The following is a 23532-nucleotide window of genomic DNA, read 5'->3' as shown; positions in this document are numbered from 1 at the left end:
TCTCTTTTTTCCAGGATTGTGAGGAATCATTAATGAGTACTCTTTGGGTTCAGTCAGTCAAGCTAAAAATCCACCTAACAGTTACCTTGTTCAACCCACATTTTGCCACCTTCCTCACAAGAATATCATGGGGGACTTACTGAAATCAAGATACACTTTGTCCACAGCATTTCTGTGATCCACCAAGTTTGTAATTCCATCAAAAAAAGAAATCAGATTTGTTTGGCATGACTTATTTTTGAGAAACCCATGCTGGGTCTTAGTAATCACAGCATCATTTTCTAAATGCTCACAGACCAACTGTTGAATTTTCTGTTTTGGACTTTCTCTGGTATCCATGTCAAGCTCGCTGGTTGGTAGTTACCTGGGTCTCTCCCCCCCCCCTTTTTTAAAGATGAGAACAACATTTGCCCACCTTCAGTCTGTAGGAACCTCACCTGTTCTCCTTGTCAATGAGACTGATAGGAAGGGCCATATATTTAAATTATTGTAAAGAGAGTAACAACACCATGAGTGCAAGGAGGCAAACCACACACAGGATTTGCTACATAAAGTGAAGGAGGTACACAGAAAGGAAAGTTTTTTCCCCACCTGTCCCACAGCAGCATATCATAAAAAATGCTCTTGGAAGAAATACTGGTATTAGGCCAAAAGGCTAGATAAAAGTATTAATATAAATGAATTGTACAATAGATTTAAGTTAATCAAGGCTATTGATTTCAGTGGCTTTATTCTAACTTAGTTGGATACAGTCTACAGTAAATAAATAAGATTATGAGAAATCAGTAAAATTTCAAAATCTAATATAGGAATCTTAGACATTCATACTAGAAATTAACTCATACTGAAATCTATTGGACAGGCTTCTGGATAAAACATGCCAAGAATCAGGCTGCAAAGTTTACAATAAGTAGTTTTATATTTTTAATATTACTATTTTAGTTAAACTGAATAGGAAACAGCATGACAATATTAAAGGTTTCAATCTAGCATTTTAATGGACACCATTTAGAAATTTTAAATTCTCAACTTCCTGTTTATAGGAACAACATTAAATCTATAGTCAAGATAGCCACTTTTATAGAGTCCCATCATTAGTTATTCAATCATGATCAAACACATTTTGCATTATATGGATTCAGCAAAGCTAACAGTACTCAAGATGTAATATGGAATACAAGGTCAGCATACAATGACAGTGATCCAGTGGCTGTGGTGTACACACACAGCTCTGTGCACACAGGGGCTACTCCTTTTCCCTCTGTAAACTAAGTTTGGTATGCTGCACATGTTTGGAATCCCTGTCCATTTGTTTTAAAAAATCCCTTTGCAACAGAGCACTAGGCCCCTATGACTGCAAGTCTTTTAACTGTGCCCCAAACTGCCAGCTTGAGTAATTATTTTTACAGTATATAACAATGGTGTATTTGTACTGGCCTGCAGATAATTTTATCATTCCTTTAAAAACAAAAAGAAAAAAAGTTACAGGATTTCTACATTGTTAATATTTAGCATACATACACCTTTGTTACCAACAGAATATATAGTTTTCGGGAGAAACTACATGAATAAATACTAAAGGCTTTGAGGCTTGTAAGTGTATGGTATCAATCTTGCCTTTCAGCTTACTACAAAGATATACATATTATCTAACCTGACCTGATGTATTTTACCAACAAATTAATACTACAGTACCTTTTAAAATGTCTTCTTAGCCAGTTTAGTTTACTTTTGTTAACTTAAAAGTTCACAATTCCCCCTTGAAATCTGATAAATACCTTTACAGGATACATTTTCAATACAGAAAAAATATAGGTTAATCAAAAAAATGTTTCAAATCTTTGCATTATTTTCTGCTAAGAAAAAAGTCTATAAACATAGCTTAGACAACAATGATAGGAAACACCTAATGATAAGTTTCCACTTCAGGAGTTCAGGAGGCCTTTTATTCTGGAAGATATATAAATTTAACGTAAGATAAGAATTTTATGGGATATTACATTAGTATTTTATAAAGCAATTGGACAGTATAAAGTTGTCCATCTTCAACAGATTTCAAGTATTATATTTCTGGTTTTAACATTGCAATTTGAATGATGTTTTGAATATACACCTTTATTTTCCATAATTTCCAATCTGCACACTGTTTCTATTTAATATGCAGCGAAATGTTCCAGGCTGGATATCCCAGTATTTAACAGGATTGTTGAATAAACTTATGCCGCTATATAATGTCTTCTTCAGCCTTCCTCCTGTTGGGCAAAAATCATTCACTCCCACTTTTGAAATACTGTTAGAATGAAGAAAGACAACCTGTAAGAGGACAGAAAGAAAAAATAAATATTTGACATATCCCATGACTACATTAAATTGCATGTGAAGATTTGAAATATGTGCTAATCCTAGGTAAGAGTGTATAGATTGCAGCCTTAGATATTTGCATCTAAAATTCAAAGGGGAAAGTGAGGTTTATATTGATACTTCTTAGATATGCTTTTTGAGGACAAAAGGTAAAAATTGGGGGAAATTGGGTTGCCAGAGTCACTATGATAATGAAAACACAAGTGCAGATTTATCAGTGGTGATAATAATAATAGTTTTGGATAGTTTTTGAATTAAAAGGGGGTGGATATACCAGTTTGAGATGGGGAAAATGGAAGAGTTTGTAAACTTTTCTTCTATTCCTGATCATGTATCCATGTCAGGCAGTCAGGCAGTATTGCATTTACACTGGGACTTAACTCTTAGTTTTTAGTAATTGCTGCACATGAGTGCATACTTACATTAAACCCACATCTTGACCATTTTTAAAAATAAAAAAAAACATAAAATATATTTGGCTGGATCCAGATACGTGTACACAGTTGGGGACAGGTGGAAAGTGAAGTTGTCATCCTTCTCCCTGCCAGTCCCTAGAGCCCCCTGAAAATGACATCCCCCCAAGAGTCAGAAGACCCTGCTAAGTGGGGGGTGAAGGGAGAGTGAAATTTGGGCAAAGGCTCCTTTTTTGTGTAGAGCAGAAAGTTAGGTTTTCCTGCCCCCATCTGTGGGCTTAATAACTGAATCCAACACATTTTAAAAAATACATTTATTGTATAGATTGACAATACACTGAATACGTAGGACGAAAATGTGAAGAGAATAATATTTTAAAAGTGCTGCATTGTGTATTACCTGCAGATACTTCAGATCTGGAAAACCAGAAGGCACTTTTTTTAGTTTGTTCTTCTCTAGATGGATTTCTCGTATATTTGGCATATTGGCAAAACTGCCATTTTCCACATCTTTGATTCTGTTGTTTCCTAGCCCCAACCTAAAGATAAATGTTAAAAAAGAGTACCTGAGACAATATGGTTTAAGATAACACTAAGAAACCATTTAACATACTGTATAGAGAAATGAACATATAGAAACAGTGGTTAAGAAGTCTTGACTTACTAGCCAAACCCATGATTTGGTTGCCAGTGACCTACCCTTCCTTCAATCCTGTGCAGTGTACAGAGAATTTAGAGAAAAGAGGGGCACTTGCAGAACTAATAAGTAGTACCTTGATGCTGATACCTCCAGCAAAGAGAAACCCAGTTAGAAAGTATACAAAAGTATGTTTCAGAGCATTGTAGTGGATATTGACTGTTTTCTGTTTTCATCATTAGTCTTTATTCTGTTAAGAATCTATACTTAGCATCTGATTCAAATCTCATATTCAGTTGAAGCAAGAGCTAATTACAGAGGTAGAATTATATATAGGCTGTCTAATCTGATGCCTATAACAGAAGGAGTCCTAATAACTAATCATTCTGATAAGACATCCAGTTTTTTGAAAGGACAGTGGATTTTTCTAAGGCTTCTTCCATCCCCTCCCTTCTCTATAGCAACTCAGCCTTCCTTATGCTGCTCCCTGGACAGAAAAAAATGTCTTATTTTCAGCCAGCTGCTCTCTCTTTTGCAACAATACTCATCTGGAAGTAATCCAAATCTCTAGCTGACCTCATGTGCAACCTAAACTGGCAATTCTGTTTGAGATCATAAGGCTTGGTTATGTACACAGGTTTCTTGACTTGTTTCTTTCAAACAACAGTTTCTGTACTCTGTGAACGTACTGTATAGCCCTCTGAATTGTAGCCATTGCCCTGAGTTTTCTTCCAACACCCCCCCCCCCAATCATTTTATTATTTTCTCAAGATAGGTAAACCTGTCTTCCTATAATCAGTTGCACTGGGCACTGTCTTCTGAAATTACTTGATGAAACAAATAATGAGAACTACTATTCACCAGGTCATTAATCTTCCTTTTTTCTCTCAGTTGTGCTGAAGCTGTCTCTTACTCACCATACTTTGGCTCAAGTTCCCATTTGCTCTTCATATTTTTCAATTTAATTAAATTAAACAGCAAAACAAGTTCATGGTCAGTGCTGGGTTTTTTCCCTTAGCAATAGCTCTTAAGGACTTTATGTGTGGTGAGTCTTACAAGATAAAGATTAGGCACTTTAGTTCAGAGACTAATATAATCAAAATACTGTCCATATCTTAGTGAAGTAAAAAAAGCAAGGTTTAAATTAATTTGAGTGAATCAAATGGATTACACCCTTCCTTAAGCAATGCCCATATAGAAGCTGAAATGGCTAAAGTGCTGTGTGGAAATTTAACAGCTTGCTGTGACCTGTTTCTTGGACTATGACGTCAGCTTTTTGACTATGTTAAATGCCACTTGAATGAACCGAAGGACTAGCCCCGTTCCTACATAATTGATCAGATGCCAGGCACACTGAATCACTTGAGAAATGTTCCACCTCAAAGTGCCCTTAATATTTTTTTTAGGAAATATTGGTTGTTTCAATCAGTGCGCCATTCCTCATAGTTTTAAAAATGAGAAAATCCTGAAATGTTTACATAATATCAAATGTTTGGAAAGAATTTTCCATATTAAGTGTTACCTTTGAAGGTTTTTATAACGAATAAAATCCTCGAGTTCTATTGCAGAAATTTTGTTGTCATCTACATGAAGTTCCAATAGACTGGAAGGCAATCCTATTAGGGAGAAACACACATTAAGTGTTTAAGCTGGACACAAAGAGTTTCAAGAAGCAATGTATTAATTGTGTTGAGGAAAATAGTTTGTTCTGTTTCATTTGTAGGACTTCTGCCTTTAGCATTAGGAGGTTATTTTTAATGCAACTGATAGAAAAAGTCTCACTATTGTAAATAATATTGTGCAGAAATTGCTGCAACAAGTTTCTAGAATTTTTCTATGCTGTCATTCCCTTTCCTACTATTAGATAAAAGGCCTAGGTCAAATTATTATTAGGGTGGGTTTTTAAAAAAAATCTTGTTCAAATGATTGCTTAAGTTTTATACTGCAAAACTATAGTCCGGGAGTAAACATGATTGAACTCCATGGGACTTATAGAATCATAGAATCATAGAGTTGGAAGAGACCACAAGGGCCATCCAGTCCAACATCCTGCCAAGCAGGAAGCACCATCAAAGCATTCCTGACAGATGGCTGTCAAGCCTCTGCTTAAAGACCTCCAAAGAAGGAGACTCCACCACACTCCTTGGTAGCAAATTCCACTGCCGAACAGCTGTCGCTGTCAGGAAGTTCTTCCTAATGTTTAGGTGGAATCTTCTTTTTTGTAGTTTGAATCCATTGCCCCGTGTCCGCTTCTCTGGAGCAGCAGAAAACAACCTTTCACCCTCCTCTATATGACATCCTTTTATATATTTGAACATGGCTATCATATCACCCCTTAACCTTCTCTTCTCCAGGCTAAACATACCCAGCTCCCTAAGCCGTTCCTCATAAGGCATTGTTTCCAGGCCTTTGACCATTGTCAGTATCCTTCTTGAACTGTGGTGCCCAGTCAGTATCCTTCTTGAAGTGTGGTGCCCAGAACTGGACACAGTATTCCAGGTGAGGTCTGACCAGAGCAGAATATAGTGGTACTATTACCTCCCTTGATCTAGACACTATACTCTTATTGATGCAGCCCAGAATTGCATTGGCTTTTTTAGCTGCTGCATCACACTGTTGACTCATGTCAAGTTTGTGGTCTACCAAGACTCCTAGATCCTTTTCACATGTACTGCTCTCAAGCCAGGTGTCACCCATCCTGTACTTGCTTTTGAATAGACATATATAGGCTTGTACTGTTGAACAGCAATCCTATGTACATTTTCTATGGACTGTTTTGAACACAGTGGGATTTACTTCTAAGTAGAAATGCATACTATCAATTAATTAAAATAAGTGACTTGGAGAGCAATCCTAACCCCTAGATCTGCTGGCTAGAAGGGGTAAAATGGGGCAATCATACTTCTCCACAGGGCTGGTGTGTGTGTGTGTGTGTGTAATATGCTCTGGAGGTCACATATACATCAGCAGAAAGATTTGATGGTGGTAGACTCTGAAACAGAGGATCAGAGGCAGTCTTGGAAACAAAATAAAAATAGGCATTCTTTCACCTCCTGACCTAACCACCATAAGCCAGCAGGGCTTTGCAAGTCGTAGGATAGTCCATCACTTCACCCAGTTAGGATTGCTGTATTTCCATTCACTAAAATAGTAGTTTTGGAAGAAAAGCACTTATTTAGAAAAAGATGTTTCCGGCATGTGTAGCAGTCAGTATGCATCTTAGAAGAGACACTTCATCCTGTGTGAATCCTCTAAAACACTCATGGTTTTTGTATTAAAAATCATACATGATTTGTTTAAAATAGCTACCAAATTAATTGGCAACAATTTTTTGTAAAATAGTTTTGATTTAACATTCACAAATAAATGAGTAATATTGCATCCATAGTTCTAATTTATCTTACTTTATCACAACAGCAATCTGAAGGTAAGCTAGGGTGAGAGTGCCAAGCCTAAGTTTACTAAGGATGGTAAATGGAAAATATATCTCCCTGTATGTTGAATGAGGGTGAAAGAGGAGAGCGCAAAATATGGTCTGAAGCTCAACATAAAAAAAAATAAGATCATGGCCACTGGTCCCATCACCTCCTGGCAAATAGAAGGGGAAGAAATGGAGGCAGTGAGAGGTTTTACTTTCTTGGGTTCCATGATCACTGCAGATGGTGACAGTAGTCACAAAATTAAAAGACGCCTGCTTCTTGGGAGAAAAGCAATGACAAACCTAGACAGCATCTTAAAAAGCAGAGGCATCACCTTGCCAACAAAGGTCCGTGTAGTTAAAGCTATGGTTTTCCCAGTAGTGATGTATGGAAGTGAGAGCTGGACCATAAAGAAGGCTGATCGCCGAAGAATTGATGCTTTTGAATTATGGTGCTGGAGGAGACTCTTGAGTGTCCCGTGGACTGCAAGAAGATCAAACCTATCCATTCTTAAGGAAATCAGGCCTGAGTGCTAACTGGAAGGACAGATCCTGAAGCTGAGTCTCCAATACTTTGGCCACCTCATGAGAAGAGAAGACTCTCTTGAAAAGACTCTGATGTTGGGAAAGATGGAGGGCACAAGGAGAAGGGGACGACAGAGGACAAGATGGTTGGACAGTGTTCTTGAAGCTACCAACATGAGTCTGACCAAACTGCGGGAGGCAGTGGAAGACAGGAGTGCCTGGCGTGCTCTGGTCCATGGTGTCACGAAGAGTCGGACACGACTAAATGACTAAATAACAACAACAATATGTTGATTCTTGCCTGTTGAGATCCTATTTTGAAGAATCTGGGATGCAGGAATAGGATTTCCTTAGTCCTAGGGTTATAAAGTAGGTCTATGGGTGGCTTTACATGCATACAGGCATGACATTGCAGACAGCATCTTGCACCATAGCGCCTTATACCCACATAACCCACTTTATTCATACAGGTAATGCTATAATTTTAGTATGTATCTTTTTTTAGACTTTTGAGTTTGCCCTAGTACTTCCTAGAATGGACAAAACCAGATACAGACATTATGTGCAATTTCTCAGCAGCTGATGAGCAAGTTAATTTTTTTTCTAATAAAAATATGTGATAATCATCACCGCATGTAGGATTTTTCCAAAGGATGTAGGAGTTGCAATTTTATATTTGTCAAGGATATTATGATAGCATAGGCTATGGAAATTGTAAGCATAATAGTATCCTTGTTGTGTTCTTTTCATGCTGATCTGCAGAATAGCTTTCCAAGTTAAATCTAAGCAGCCACCCATACTTCAGAACTGTTGGCCTCTGTATTCAGGGAATAGCCAAAAGTTGTTTCTGTGGTGTGCTTTAAAATTAGAGATGGAAAGCATTGAGTACTTCTAGATTCCAAGAGCTTTCTGTTTATTATATTTAGTTATCATTTTTTGTGCAGTACCATGACCTCAAGCATGCTTCTAATTTCCATGGTGGCTTAGGAAAATATTAAATATCCAGTGCTATTACTTCTGGCAACACTAGTATGAAAATACCAACTAATAGTTTTCTTTCCCTACTCTTTTTAGCATGCTAATATTTTTCTAGTGTATGCATTCATGTTTTTTCTGGTCATTTGTTGGTAAATTAAACAAAATGTTTGTTCACACTTGTTTGCCTGCCAATATTAATTTTTAATCAGAAAGGAGAAGTAATGTTTTTTCATTAACATTTTATGCTACATTGCATTATGACACTGAGTTTTTTCAATAAAAAGTTAGGTGGGTTTAGGATCACCTAAGGCTACAATCCTACAGTTAGTAACTGGGAGTAAACTTTGCTAAACTCAATGGGACTTACTTTGGGGTAAACATGCATAAGTTGTGTGGTTACTCATGTTCATTCAGGAACTGGGAAGGAAAGAGGATTTCAATTCAGGCTGATTTCCTGTGTTTTATGGCATGTCATGAAAGGATTTCTTGCTTTCCCCAAAAGTTTTTATTTAGAAGGCAAATATTTCCCAAAAATGGTACAAGGAGCTAGTAGTTCTCTTCCCTCACTAAGTTGTTATAACTAGTTTAGGAAATTATTTTCTGTAGAGTTCTATGAATTCCTTCAAGTTGTCTTTATAATGTCAGAGAAGTTTGCCTCTTTAGTGACTACATAGTGAGTATGAATCACTGGCTCATTACTAGATATTTCAACAGCAAAAGAGAACTCCTGGGACATCAAGAGCCTGGGAAAGGTAGGAGGTGGTCTCCCGCCTAGACCATCTCAAGAAGTGGTTGCTGAGGTTTCTTCCTTGCTTAAAGAGGAAGAGTAACATAAACAGACCATACTTCCTCATTGACTTCTCCTGAGAATATTGATTACTTCTTCCTGGAAGGTGGCCCAGCTCTGGGCATCATGCCTTCACCACTGTGCTAATCCTAGAGTCAGTGTACACTTCAAAATGAGAATTCTGGCTCTTTAATAAGACTGGCTGCCAGGATGGCCTTTAACAACATGTACCATTCTAAAGGAGTATTTCAGTTGTCAGCTGGCTTCAAACAAGCACTGAAGCAATGTTTCAGATTGCCTGCTGGTTAGCCTTAGTTTTGCCTTAGTCTTGCCCCCAGTTCCCACAATACATTGCCCCAGGTTTTGATCCCAAGATAACAGCTTTTTGCTGTTGCTTGTCCAACAAGACAGACAAGTCCTCTGTCTGGGACTTGGATACTCTACAGCTTTACCCTCTGCCACTGTGCAGTGACACCTCTATGAACCTGAGTCATGAAAGGAGATAATGTATTATCAGTTTATCTGTATTTCAAAATGATCAGGTTTCCTAGATAAAAAGTCATTTGAGTAGCTACAGTAGTGACCCTCAGGAAACACCTACTTCTGGGATTTCTCAGAATTTTAAGGCACTTAAGATAAAAATGTACATCCTTTAAATTTGTGCTCCCTAGTTTTTTGCTATCTGCCCAGATAACTGCATATTTTAGCCATTCTATGGGTGATCCCTGGTGTGTCTATAGGCTTCTGAATCCTGTGTGTGTTAGTGCTTTCAGATCTCATTTTTGAAAAGAGGGGATTACTATAGATGTTTTGAAAAGAGGGGATTACTATAGATGTTTATTATGCATTGTAATTAAAAAAGTATACCATTATTTTTCATTCAATCAGCATAATACCAAACTCAAAATTAGAAAGCAATGTACATGAGAAAATGTAAGATCAAAAACTTGATTTAAAAATAAAAAAGATCATACCTTTAGGAACAGAGGTTAATTTAGCTTCTGCAATTCTTATATGATAGACTGTCACACCTTCAAAGGCCCCAGGTTCTATTCCTTCATTATCAATAGGATTTGCACTCATCTCTGCCAAAAGAATAACAGTTGTGGCTCGTGAGGCTGTAGTTTTTAAGACACCTTTCCTCAACCGGGGCTTGTACAGCATTAAGAAATGAAAGAATGTCTTTAAACATGTGTAGCACGATTTCCTTCATTCAGAAATTTAAAATGTTCTCTTCATACTTATAGGTATGGGTTGTGGCTTCCATATGAAGGCATGACTCCCAGACAAAGTTGAGCTCCAGTGTTTCTTTGCTTAGAAATTAAGCCATGTCACATGGCAGAAATTATTGAAGTCGTGCATTGTTTTTAAGGAGAATACAACCAAAAACCAAAACAATGCACATCAAAGCTTCTAAAAAGTCAGGGAACACTTGCTCCTAGTTGCATACAATTCTTTCAAAAACTTCAGTCAACCTTTCATAAAGCAAACATTTATCAAAGATGAAAATAATTAATTTCCACAAGATGTGATACCCACCAACTTACATGGCTTTAAAGGGGGATTCGCCAAATTCATGGAGAATAAGGTTGTCATTGGCTGCTAGGCTTGATGACTATATGCTATCTTACTCCTTGGAATTTGGAATAGACATGTAAGTCTGTTCACTAATTCTGTTGTTGGTGAAGCTCATTATGATGAGTTATGCAGCGCAACCTAGTGTTGAGGCAGAAAAGGGTCCAATAGAAATGTACCTCACTCTCAGGATTCACTTACAGGTAGGTAGCTGTGTTGGTCTGCCGTAGTCGAAACAAAATAAAAAATAAAAAAATTCCTTCCAGTAGCACCTTAGAGACCAATTAAGTTTTTTCTTGGTATGAGCTTTCGTGTGCATGCACACTTCTTCAGGATTCAGTTTACTTTTCTGCCAAATTCGAGTAGTCAATGTCCTTTATACTCTCTGCTGTATCTCCTCAAGATCATGACATATGCTATCTTACTCTTTGAAACTTCTGCATAGACATGTAAGTCTGCACCTTAAGTCTGCTTTTGTAGCCTTAAGCTGCAATCCCCTTAGGCAGCAGCATGCATCTGAATACCAGTTCCAGTTACAGGTAGCCATGTTGGTCTGCCATAGTCAAAACTCTACACACACACACACACACACACATATATGTAGTGCTACTGGAAGGATGTGTGTGTGTGTGTATATATATATCCTTCTAGTAGCACCTTAGAGACCAACTAAGTTTGTTCTTGGTATGAGCTACCAAGATACCATGTGCATGTGCATTCAGATACCATGTGCGTGCACACGAAAGTTCATACCAAGAACAAACTTAGTTGGTCTCCAAGGTGCTACTTGAAGGGTTTTTTGTTTTTTTTTATTTTTTATTTTGTTTTGAATACCAGTTGTTTTCCCTTATGTCATGCTTGTGGATTTCCCATAGGCATCTGGTTGCCCACTGTGGGAAACAGGATGCTGGTCTAAATAGCACTTGTCTATGGATCCAGCAGGGTTCTGCTTATGTTTTTAATTATCCAGTGTGAGAGTTTATTTTAAACCAGGAACCTCCAAAACAGCACAATCTATTTTCAAAGCTATGGTTCAGTTCCAGTGTGGCAAAATGGTTAGAGTGCTGGACTAGGACCCGGGAGGAGGCAGGGTTTGAATCCTCACTCAGCCATTAATTTCACTGGGTGACCTTCGGCCAGTCACCATCTCTTAGCCCAACTTACCTCAAAGGGTTGTTGTGAGGATGAAATGGGGCAGGGAGGAGAACCATGTACACATTAATGAGATCCTTGGAAGATAAAAGTGGTATATACATGTAATAAATAAAATAATGTTTGGTTATGTACAGTGTGCCTCCCATCATGGAGTAAACAGAACCTGTCTCCATATGACTGTGATAAGGAAGGGCACCTTCCTGGATTTTATTTTTTTTAAGGGATGGAGGAGATAGGGTGCCAGGGTGAAATTCACACTTTTTATTTTAGCTGACAAACCTTTCCTCAAACATTCTTATAAGAAAACAATGCAATATATCAGCTCCTCAGTTTGTTCCATTGGGAAATGACAGAATCTTCCACAGTGAGGGTGGAATGCAGTTGTACTATCCCCTTACATTCAGTTTGTCATATTTCTAAAATGTTTAAGTAACCTGGCAAGACACTTTTCTTGACCTTACTTGCCCAAAGTGAATCACCTCTCTAAAACATCTTATTTAAAGAATAAAAACAAACTAGTCATCTGAAAATTAGGATCACCCACACTTAGGAATATGATCTCAGTATTTGTCATCCTGGTGCAGATGGGAGTTTGACCACTTAGGCATGTAACACAGAGCAGGAGAGCATAGTAGGAAAAACTCAGCCAGCTGGGACAAGGTCTAATACACACAAATTCAAACAGTTTGCTCAGATGGGGTAGGGATGTATGAGTGAACCACGCAGTAACTTGGGTTGTCTGCCTTGTTTCTGTGTGAACTGTAGCCAGAAAAATAAATCATTCCCACACAATTCACTCCCATGTGCAGGTGATGGTTTGTTTTTTCTCAGCTCTATAAAGCAACTATTTTGTTTGCATTTGCTGGGTAGAGTAGAAGATAATAGGCAGTCAAAAAGGAATCAGAATTCTACCTACAAAGCTTGGGCTAAGAAAAAATAATCTATTATTTGGGAACCATTTGTTCAGCAGAAACCCCATGGCTGCATTTGCATGCAGACAGCTCTGTCTCAGCTCTGTTTCTGAGCCTTCCTTTCATCTAGGGCTCATTTAATCCCTGATTTCTATCACATTGCTGATGAATGAAATAATACTGTAGTTTACTTTCCCCCTGGTGTTATGCAACAGCTTGATTTATAAAAATAAAAAAACCACTTACCTAACACATGTAAAGCCTTCATTCCTTTAAATGCTTCTTTGTGTATCTTTTTCACTTTATTATCATGAATTCTTATCTCAGCTAAACTGTTTGGTAGATTTGCTGGAATCTCAGTTAAATGATTATGGGACAAGTAGAGACGCCGTAACTTTTTTGTTGATTGAAAGGCTTTGGGGTGTATCTTGGTTATTTTGTTGTTGTTCAATGCAAGTGCCTAGGCAAAATGTGAAAAGATGAAGTTAGAATATTTATTTTATTTTACGTCTCACATTTAGAAGATGTCGTATTTTTAAAAACTGCATATATGTATTTTGCACATTTGAATTCAAAAATACCATCTACCGTCAGAAAGCTCCAAAATGAAACGTGTGTGTGTCATAGCTGTCAACCTTTTCCATTTTTTGCGGGAAGTTCCCTTATTATAGCATTGGGAAACAGCAGGGAGGGTTGACAGCTATGGCTGTATGTGTGTGTGTGTGTTTAGATTTGAAGGAGTAACAAGTAACAAGAGGGAGTGGAATCAGTACTTAAGAATGGGAAATAAGAATTAACATTTAGTTTCACTTAGATGTACTTTCAAAACGTAGGTTGTATCCCAACTGTGTTTGATTGTGAGAGAAGTCTTATGCCATGGATAGCTTTAGAGCTGAATTTTGCAAGGTATTTTGGAACAGTCCCACAACTGCTGATGCTGCTTAGTGAAATTATGCAGGGCAGTGCTTTCCCAGAATCCCGGTTATGGTCCATATTTATTGTGGTACTTAAGATGGGAAAGGATCCAGTTTCTCTGGATCTGTACCACCCAACAGCCCTCCTGAACCATGAGACCACAGTGTGTGCATCTGTGCATCTCTTACCAATCAGCTGGCAGATCTTGTAATTAGAACACTGAATGCTATACACCACAGCGGTAGCATTAAATGCCATGTAGCTCTGTTGTCGCTTGGTGTTTATAAAATATTTGACAGGGTGGAATGGCAATTCATTTGCCACCAAAGTAAATTCTATATCAAACTTCATGGACATCATGTGCTAGCTCTACTCCCAGTGTTACTCTCCCTCTCAAACGCAAGTTTGTGTGAATGGCTTAGTCAAAGCAGGTTGACCATAAATAGTGCCTACGTCCCCCTTCCTTTTTTGCAGTGGCGATAGAAAAATCACAACTTCTAAGTAAATTCCAGTAGAACTGGACATTAACTAACCTGAATCAGAACTGCTTTATGTCTGCCCTCCCCCTTGAGCATCAGGTAAGACTGAAGTTTCACGCGGCTGAAACTTCAATCAGGAGACCTAATAGTCTCCTGGCATGACTATTCCCAAGAACTTGAGGCAGATTAGGAAGAGGAACTTTGACCCTTTTCCTAGAGAATTGAAGGCTGAAATCTGTGCTTATGGACAGACCTTTCTTGGTCTGGCAGAATTGCCACCCTAAAAATGTGGTGGTTTTTTTCCATTTCTTTTTCTGATTCCAGTACCAATCTCAGACATTTGAAACAATAACCACAGCTGCAAGAGGGCTTTGTAAAACATGTCCATCACTGGCATGTGTCTAGCAGTTGCTCAATAAGGAATATAGCCCTTAGGCTGGAAAAAGTTCCCCAGTCCTGTCAAGTGAGATTTCAAAAAAACATGTGTGCTGTTTGATTTAAACAGAAGGCTGTGTGTTGGCTAGGCACAATATTTTGCTACTGGCTGTCAGTAAACAACAGGATTTTACATTAAGCTATGAAATGTTCATTTGTCTTAAAAGACTGTAGTCAATTTATTTATAATTCAAGTGCTAGGCTAAACAAAATGTACCGGTATTTCTTATATGGCCAAGAACTTTCTGTTAGTTGGGGGTTCAGCTGGCCATTCAGCTGGAATCCAAGACGCGGGAAAGTTTATACAAAAAATGTGTGAGATTTTCTTTACTTTGGCATATAAAGACACCTGCTCTCTGACATAAGGTGAGGAATTCAACATGGGCTACGACAGTCTTTCCGTCAGTGCAAGAATTTCAGCTTGCCAGGTAGAACGATCCCCCCTCTCTTTCCTCTTTGTTCTGGGGGTTCTCCTGACCCCGCCCTCCGAGCCAATTTTAGGGGAACATAGTGGGAGAAGAGAGTGTAAGCCCCATTGCACTAGTGAAAGTCCTTGCACATGCTTCTACTGGCAGGACTCTTTAGGTGAATTCAACCCAAGATCTGTCAGTTAATGGTGAACTGAAGGTTGTATTGTTTATTATAGTTTAGGTAAACAATAAACAAGGAATATTGATCAACTTTGTTTATGGAAAGTGTTTTTTTCTGTGCTTTAGATAACAAATAACTGACTTTTCCCGTAAGTGTTATTGATCTTTTCCCACATTGCTTTCCATACATTTTATGTTAATGGATATCAGGGTAGAAAACACCAACTTGACATATGATTGATTGCCATAGTCCTTGATAGAGACAAATATTAGGAATGCTAGAAAGCAAACTTACATGTAGCGATGTGAGTCCTTTAAGATCATTCTCCTTGACCTCTTTTATTTTGTTATTTTGAAGGTCTATCATGCGAGTATCAAAGGGAATATTCTTTGGTATTGAGGTCAAACCTATTAATTAGAAATAAAAAATAAATATTCATCTACAAACAAAAGACCCTTTAATCTCCATTTGTTTGTATTATGCTGAAATGTTTGTTTCAGTTTTGCAATAAATTAAAATGTTTTGTAACCATTAATTCCAACTTTTGGTTATAGCCAATGTTACTCAGAGTAGACCCATTGATATTGCTGGGTCTACTCTAAATATGAATTGGTTGGCTATCACCCCTTCCAACTATCAGTCAAATCTAATGCTGATTGTGCCCCCTTCTCCTTTGTTTGAGTAACAGATGAAGCTCTATTTAGAAACCTGGAATCAGGTTTCACTTTATCAGAGAGTTCAACATGGGCAAGGTAGCATCTGATAAATTGAACAGATGAGATCCCACTGAACTCTTACAAAAAGACTGTTCTGGTGGCATGGTTATGCTTTTTAAAAATGACTTTATGTCTAATTAGGCAGAAGATTAATCTAAAGCTATGCTAGAGATACACAAGAAAGTAACAGATGGCAAAGCAGTTCTTTCCCGAGGCTTGTGTTTATTTTTGAGGTGTCCAAATAACCCTAATACAGTACCTTGGTGATGGCAGCTGTTGAAATAATTCTGGTTAACATATTAATTTACTGAATAGGCTTTTATTGAACTCGATTTCTGGGAAATCCTCTTAGAGTTCATAGGCTCTAGAGAGAACCTATTACCACCTTCAGATTGTGCCATTTCAAAAAAGTGTGTGGGTATTACAAATAAACAACATAGATCCAATGAAAATAAAGCACAGATTTATTCTTACCCAAATCTGAACAGTGTACAACTCTCAAGTAGCATTGACATCCAAAGGGGCATACAGGAAATAAATCAAAGGGTATTATGGGTGCCCTAGTTGGAAAAAGAGAATTGTCATCATCTCTGTCATCGTCATCTTTGTCATCGTCGTCATCGTCGTCATCAAGGTCTTCCATATCCATGAGCATCATGTTCTTGAAGGTGAAGTATGAAGGGCTTATAAAAGGTTTAGCAGAGCACAAGGCCAAGAGGAGGAGAAGCACATATTCTCTCATATCTTCAGAGAACACACTCCTAGTAAAAAATACAAGCTAGTTTGTAATTTGTTTATGCATTTCCTTTCTTTGTATGCTGTTGTCTGGAACTTCTTCTTAGAAGTTTGTACTTCCAATATGAAGTGTTTCACTGTTACAGGCCATAAAAATGCATTTGCCCAGGATGTAAGTTTTCCTTAATGGGGCCTATTTAGATGCTTCGATGAACTCATGGCCTCATAGCCTGGGTTTGGAAAAAAAATACTACAAAGACCTTGAGTTTGCCCTAATGGCTTTAGAGAGTTTCAGCCAATGTGCACATAAAGTGGCTCAGGTTTCATTCCTACTTCTCAGGAACAGCTCCTTGGACAGGAGGTATTGACTGTATTGTGTTGCATTATTTGCATGTTAATATCCAATGTTCCAACCTGTCAAACTTTGGCTTAGCAAGAACAAACAAGTGTTCAGTTATCCAGAGCAAATATTGAAGCCACTTTGCTCCTCCCTGGTCCTGCAGCTATCATTCTATCTAGGGCTATACATTACAGACAAACTCAGGTTTGTGGCTCGTCTTGCTGCAACCAATGTTTGTTCTTATTTATTGCTTGTGGCTTGTTTGGGGTAGGCAAATTGTGAGCTGGGTTATGGTTTGCTCAAGGTAGCCATGACTTAGCTCCAGATAGCACAGCACCAGCATGACTGTGGCAGGAGCAACACAGCTGCATTTTTAACCCTGGGTTGCTCATACTTGTATGCCATGGTTTGTCTTAATATTACATGAGAACAAGGCCAATATGACACTGTGAGGTGTAGAATTATTTGAAATTTGCAGCCAGTCATATAGTGCATGAAGATTAAAACTAGTGCTTTGTTACTTGACAGTACTGTACAGTATTAAATTGTCTGAAGAAGTCCAGGGCTCTTGCTGAATCAGTAAAGTGAAATCACCAAGGGAAGGGAACTTTTTGAGCTACCGAAACTCTCATACCTCTCCATGAACTGCTTCCATTTGCCCCTCTGAGGGTGTGTACACAATTACACTCTCATTCTTTGGAATTTTGGAATTAACTAATTCAAAGAAATGACTATCTTATTGTTCCATATTCATAGCACTTATAGCAACAAAGAATCTTGTGGCATTTTAAAGGCTGGCACATTTATTGCAACATAGCCTTCATTCACAAAGTTTACTTTGTTGGATACAACTTTATTAAGTGATTTTTATAATGAATCCGTGGATACATTTCTCCTCCCCCCCTCTCTGAAGGAACTATTCTGTGCCATTCTATATACTTAAGCACCCTTGCAGCAAAACAGAGCAGCCTTCAATAATGTTTAAAACAAATCTGTTGGTCTGTATGACTTTCTTCTTACTGTTTCTTTAACAGTTGCACAAATAAGAAGTGCAAGCAATTAAATAAACAGACTGTGCAGTCATTGCTGTGGCCAGATTGTCTGAAAAGGTCCCCATACTTTAGGATACACAAAGTTTTAACCAGAAAAGATGCAACACCTGATGTTGGAGGCAGGGACAGCAGCATTGCTACTTTATTATATGGAGTTCCCTCCCTATGTATGCTGTGTGAAGGAAACTTCTGTCCATACCTCTCCTTCCTTGCTATAAAACTCCGTGGCCTCTGTTACTATTGTTCAGTTTTCTCCTCAAAGCAATAATTTCTTCCCATTTCTGTTAGAGTAATTTCACATATAATGAAGATGCAAACTGCAGCCAGACACAATTCCCAATGAGTAAATCAGCATTTACATTTTTAGGTGTATACTTAAAATATATAAAAATATATTATGGTCTAAAAGCTAAATGTGAGTTATAATGTGTATTGCGGCCCTAACAGTATGATAAACTCCAAACACAAAACCTGAATGGCTGATGGAAATGCAAAAAAACTCATGGCATTCCTTTGAACCAAGTAATTGGTGAGTGAAATAACACTGAAACCTAACTATATTATTAACATCTGTAATAGGGGGAAAGTACCCTGACCTCAGAGCTTTTGTATGCTGTTAAACTGTGCTGTTGACATACTGTCTTAACATTAGGAAAACTCCTAATTAAGCCCACTGGTCTTATGGGAAAAACTTCCTAAGTATTTTATTTTGGCACAGGAAATCATTATTTTAGAGAAGGGGGGGAAACATTGTTTCATGCTGCCAATTTGGCCAGAAGTATGTTGTAACTTCAATAATTAACTTTGAATCAGAAAGTTGAGTTAGATTGATTTGAGACATTGGGTGTGTGTGCTTCAAGTATATATGAAACATAAAAAGAAGTCAGAATATGTTTTCTGTCTAACTTTTGCCAAATAATACACACTCTTGATTTGCTCTTGCTTTAACAATGTATGTATACAGTTAAAAAGCACTTCTAAAGCTACTGGTTTACATGTACAAAGAAAAACTACAATGACCCCTTTATAAAGGCAAATTAACTTTTATATGTGGAAAATATGAGAAACTGAGGGCACATTTCTATGCTAAGAAGTAGATGTGGAACTTGCTTATAGGCAAGTTCTGATAGGATTGCAGCCTAGGTGACTTACTATCAAGTCAATACCCTAAACTTTCTGATAAATTTCTTTCTGCATAAATGGTAGGGTGCCACACCAATTAATAATATTTATAAATAAAATTATTCAATAGATTAGGATTAGAACACAGGTGCTTTTTCCACATTAATTCTTGGTGCAGCAGTCAGTGCTCTTCCTTATATAGTATTTTTAAAATGCTGCCTGTCAGGATATTAGTAGGTAACTCATGTGCAATAATGCACTATTTAAGGTGCAGTCAAAATAATAAAAAGTACTAGGATGGAAAGCATCTCAATTATATTAAAATAATCAATTATAGAATGGAATGTAAAAACAATCATTGGGTTGTATGCAAACCTGCAGTGAACACCATTTAGTTGTCTAGTGGCAAAATGATAGTTCCATAGTTCCATAATATTAAAATATTTGGTACTTGTTTTCAAGAGCTGACACTGGAGTGTATTCTAAATGGTTAAAAGGCAGATTTAAAAAGTGCTTAAAAATTCCAGGGTGCCCACACAACCTTGTCTCTAAATAATTTAAATCCTTGTGGAGAGCCATGGGAAATTCTTGTGTTCGCTAGTAACCCCCAATCATTGCACAAAAACAGAAACCATAGAAGGAAAAGAGGAATCCTGAGCAGTGAGTTAGTTATAAACATAGCATCTACTTTCATACATTCTCCCAGAGAAATTGATTCATTTTAAGCTCTTTTGTGTTTATAATATCTACAGCATAAAGGTGAAGCATTGCAGAAATGTTTACTGTATAATATTGGAAGTAAAACATTTTTTAAATGCAGAGACTTGCTATGTCTTGGAGGGGAATTAACTATATTCATCTGTTCAAAACATCAAAGAAGAGGCACTTTATACAGTACTGCTTCCATGTTTTTTGTAAACAATTATTTGGCAGTGAGTTTCTTCTAGTTTGTTTTGCTTTTTTGTAAATATCAGATTCTGAATGCCTGGAAACATTGCTAAATTTTTAAAAGTCATTAAATGTCTATAAAACTGTATAGGATTCTATTTTCCTAGATAAATATAACTGTGCTATGCTAGACCAGTTCAAAAGGTACAGGTTTCCTGTTTTTCTTCTTCATACAGTTCACAACATAAAAGCATTTCTACTACAGTGTACAATCATCTAATATATCCTTTAAAATACTGAACAGTTGTCAATTAGCTTACATTAGTAATGATAAAAGCACATTGTTAAGTTACAATGAGAAAACTTTTTTTAAAAAAACAACAACAAAAAACCAAAACATACCTTTCTGGTTTGTCAAGTTCTTCTAAAGATAAAAATCCACCTGAGAAATTTGTATCCAGTTCCTTACTATATAGAACTCAGATTCAAGCCTGTAAAATGAACAATAAATAATAAAAGGGTAAAAAAAAAAATCGCTTTAAAGTTCCCGTTCCTTCTGGCACTCTGGGTGATACTTGAATAAACTGCTGCTGTAGATTAGTCTATCTGAGCACTGAAGAATGATGTTAAGAAAACTTGTTACTACTCATGTGTTTTTCATCACTGCTTGTATCACAGCCAAAACTTCTAGCTTAATTCTAGACGTCTAAGCAGAAGATGTGGTTAAATTTGAAGCTTAATAATGCATGGCACAAAGCCAGTGCAAGCCCCATATGGTTCATTCAAGTCCATTTCTGATGTGCAAGTACACACCTCATAAAATTTCTGCAGTGTGCCATTTCTTACATAAAGGAAGACATCTTTCTACCCAGGACAACCTAACATTAAATAAATTATTCTATGTTGGTTATATTTAAAGGAATATCAGTAGAGCTGAAGGCAGAGGTATTTAAATAAACAGCTATGTATTGGTTTACAGGATGATCATATAGAGAGAGAGCTATGACAGTGGCTCTCAAGCAAGGTGCCCACTGGGGTGCATAGTGAGTTTGCTGACACACCCTTCTCCCAAAATGCATCTAGTTAAAGTTTTGCACCAAATACAGTCCCTTACCTGACCTAATGATTGCCAGGCAGAGAGAGGAAAAGACCACCACTCCATTTACACACACATTCTTAGTCAACATAAAAGTAGGACATCCAACTGAACTGGATTGTTTGAAGAGGCCAGCATACTATGATTTTTCAGCATGCTCCAGCAAATTGATTGGAAACACACTGCCCAAGATCCTACAAACTGGTCAACAAAGTCCGAACACTCAAAGGAACTTCAGCTTATGTTTCTAAAATAGTAATTTCCCATGCCACATAACAAATGTATTTTATAGCTTGAACTTTAAAAAGCACATTATGAAACAGGAGGGAAAGGTCTTTTCCCGCTCTCATAACTCGTAAGCAGGGAATGGATACAACAACCCTCTCCCATACATGATCCCTGTTCTCCAAATTGAAAAGAATGGAGATTCATTATGTGCTTCCCAATGGCATCTGATTAGCCATGGGATTAAAAGGACCTTGAACTGATACAACAGGGCTCTTGTTATGTTATGTTCTGAGAAATAGTCAAGAATCCATTCAGATGCCCAGGGAACACGAAGTACACCAAACAAGAGTAGAATGCATGTTGAGCCTTTCAAGGAAGATAATTCCATGTGGCTGTCCCAATGAGTTTACTGGGAAAGTTCCTTTTATGGGGACAATCTACTCACTAGAAAATTTAACAGCAGGGTAGTTTGTACAGGTGTGTCTTAAAATAAGACTTCTCTGCACTTAATAGCATCTTAGAATGACAAAGCATTATCCATATTTAGATAACATAAATGGTAACATAACAGCATTGATAGTAAAAAAAAAAAGAGAGACACTGATGCTGTGGTAGTCCATCATGACTGCTAGCCATTGATAGCTGTAATCTCCATGAATTTATGTAATTCTCCCATCCCAGGATGCAGGAAAGAGAAAAGTAGGTGAATCTGAACCTGCACCTTTCCTCCTACTTGAGGCAGATTTTTACCACCAATATGGGGAACCAGAAAGCCTGAAGCAATTGAGCTAGCCTTGTGGTAGTGTGTTCACTATATTGTCCCCACCTCAGAAATGTTGTCTCTTGGGTACATGACTCAGCCCAGAATAGATGCAGAGTGTGCCTTTATTTTAAAAAAACAAAACTAAAAAAGTGCAACTATGCAAAATCTAAGCCTGGCCCTTAGTTTTGCTAAGTTGTACCATCTCGATAAGGAATACTCTCTCATATAAAAAGCCTTCTGGATATAGAACACTTACAAGTTAGGGACACAATTGCTTTTTTTATTCAGTTGTAGTGGAGCAATGGAGACAAGTTTTTCCTACTGTCTGGGGATAGGCAATTTGTGGTAATATCACAACTTTTATGGTCTGTTTTTTAGTATATCTAAAATCCTTTGCTCATCTTCTTCAAAAAATTGCTTTGCACAGGTACTACCATAGAGTGATCAAAATTTTCAAAAGTAGGGGGTCTGTGGCTTGGCTTTTGAAAAATAGGGGGTCCTCAATAATTAGCTAGTTGGGAACCACTGACATAGAGTATTCCCTCACAACTCCACCTTCTCTGCTCCCAAAATTGAGCTTCCCTGTTCGTCACATGTCTGTATACCAGGCTTACCCAAACTAAGGCCCGCGGGCCAGATACGGCCCGCAGTACCCAGTTTTCCAGCCCACAGCGCCCCCCACCGCCCACTGTTACCGGTGCGGCGCAGCTGCCCACTTTTGGGTCGGCAGAGCGCCGGAAATAGCTTGTGCGCACACGCGCAAGTGTCATTTCCGGCATACTTCCGGGTCAGCGGAGCACCAGAATAGCTTGTGCGCATGCGCACGGCCTCCACAGACCCAAAAGTCCGCCAGAAATGATGTGTGCGCACAAGCTATTTTTGGTGCTCCGCGAAAGTGCGCCGGAAATAGTGCGTGCTGGAGGAACCGGCCCGAGGCCGGGTAAGTTTGGCGACCCCTGCTGTATACCCTTGAAAGATAATAAACACTATCTTTCAAGCTAACTCTCCACTCAGAGTCTGGCTTCTCTGGATGGAAATATTCCCTCAGGCAGGATTTTATACAGCTCAGAGGTTATGCTGTTATGAAATCCATTGCTAGGAACCAAACCTTTCTTTCCCTTTCCCTCTCGAAGTGTTGTCTCTACCCCTTTCTGGCTAGCCATACCCACAGCCAATCAGAGTGAAGCTCTAGCTCAGCATACTGAGTTTTGCCTGTATTGTACCATCAAACTTTGCTTTACCTGGGCCATCTGTCATAGTAAGTGACAAGGTTTAGCTGCACTTGTGATCCTCATCCTCCTTCCTGAGGCAAAGCCCTGCTTTGGTAGCTGCACAGTGAGTCCTTTCCTTTTCAGTCTTTCTTTATTTCCACTCAAATACAGTATGAGATTCTGAGATCTTATGAGTTTTCC

General features: G+C 38.0%; 2 protein-coding genes across 4 annotated transcripts in view; one reads left to right on the top strand and one right to left on the bottom strand.

Moving 5' to 3' along the window:
* Positions 1 to 23532, top strand: part of CENPP (centromere protein P) — a 170473-nt gene that overhangs the window by 78146 nt on the left and 68795 nt on the right. The window lies entirely within an intron of this gene.
* ASPN (asporin) lies at positions 735 to 23532 on the bottom strand. 3 transcript variants are annotated; one of them, XM_033140760.1, is made up of 9 exons: positions 23362 to 23532; positions 20436 to 20524; positions 16371 to 16657; positions 15475 to 15587; positions 13007 to 13220; positions 10094 to 10204; positions 4934 to 5027; positions 3175 to 3313; positions 735 to 2313 (listed from the first exon to the last, which is right to left on the bottom strand). In XM_033140760.1, exons 3-9 carry the CDS (start codon positions 16636 to 16638, stop codon positions 2116 to 2118), a joined length of 1137 nt encoding a protein of 378 aa, XP_032996651.1. In that variant the 5' UTR covers positions 16639 to 16657; positions 20436 to 20524; positions 23362 to 23532; the 3' UTR covers positions 735 to 2115. The 3 variants fall into 3 exon arrangements, with proteins under 3 accessions (XP_032996651.1, XP_032996652.1, XP_032996650.1); XM_033140761.1 differs by lacking the exon at positions 23362 to 23532 and having other exon boundaries at positions 16371 to 16659; positions 20446 to 20898; XM_033140759.1 differs by lacking the exon at positions 23362 to 23532 and having other exon boundaries at positions 20436 to 20897.

Source organism: Lacerta agilis, chromosome 2, assembly GCF_009819535.1.
Source record: "Lacerta agilis isolate rLacAgi1 chromosome 2, rLacAgi1.pri, whole genome shotgun sequence".
NCBI classification, from domain to species: domain Eukaryota; kingdom Metazoa; phylum Chordata; class Lepidosauria; order Squamata; family Lacertidae; genus Lacerta; species Lacerta agilis.
The sequence above is the reverse complement of the archived record's forward strand: the minus strand, read 5'-3'. Positions and strand labels throughout refer to the sequence as shown.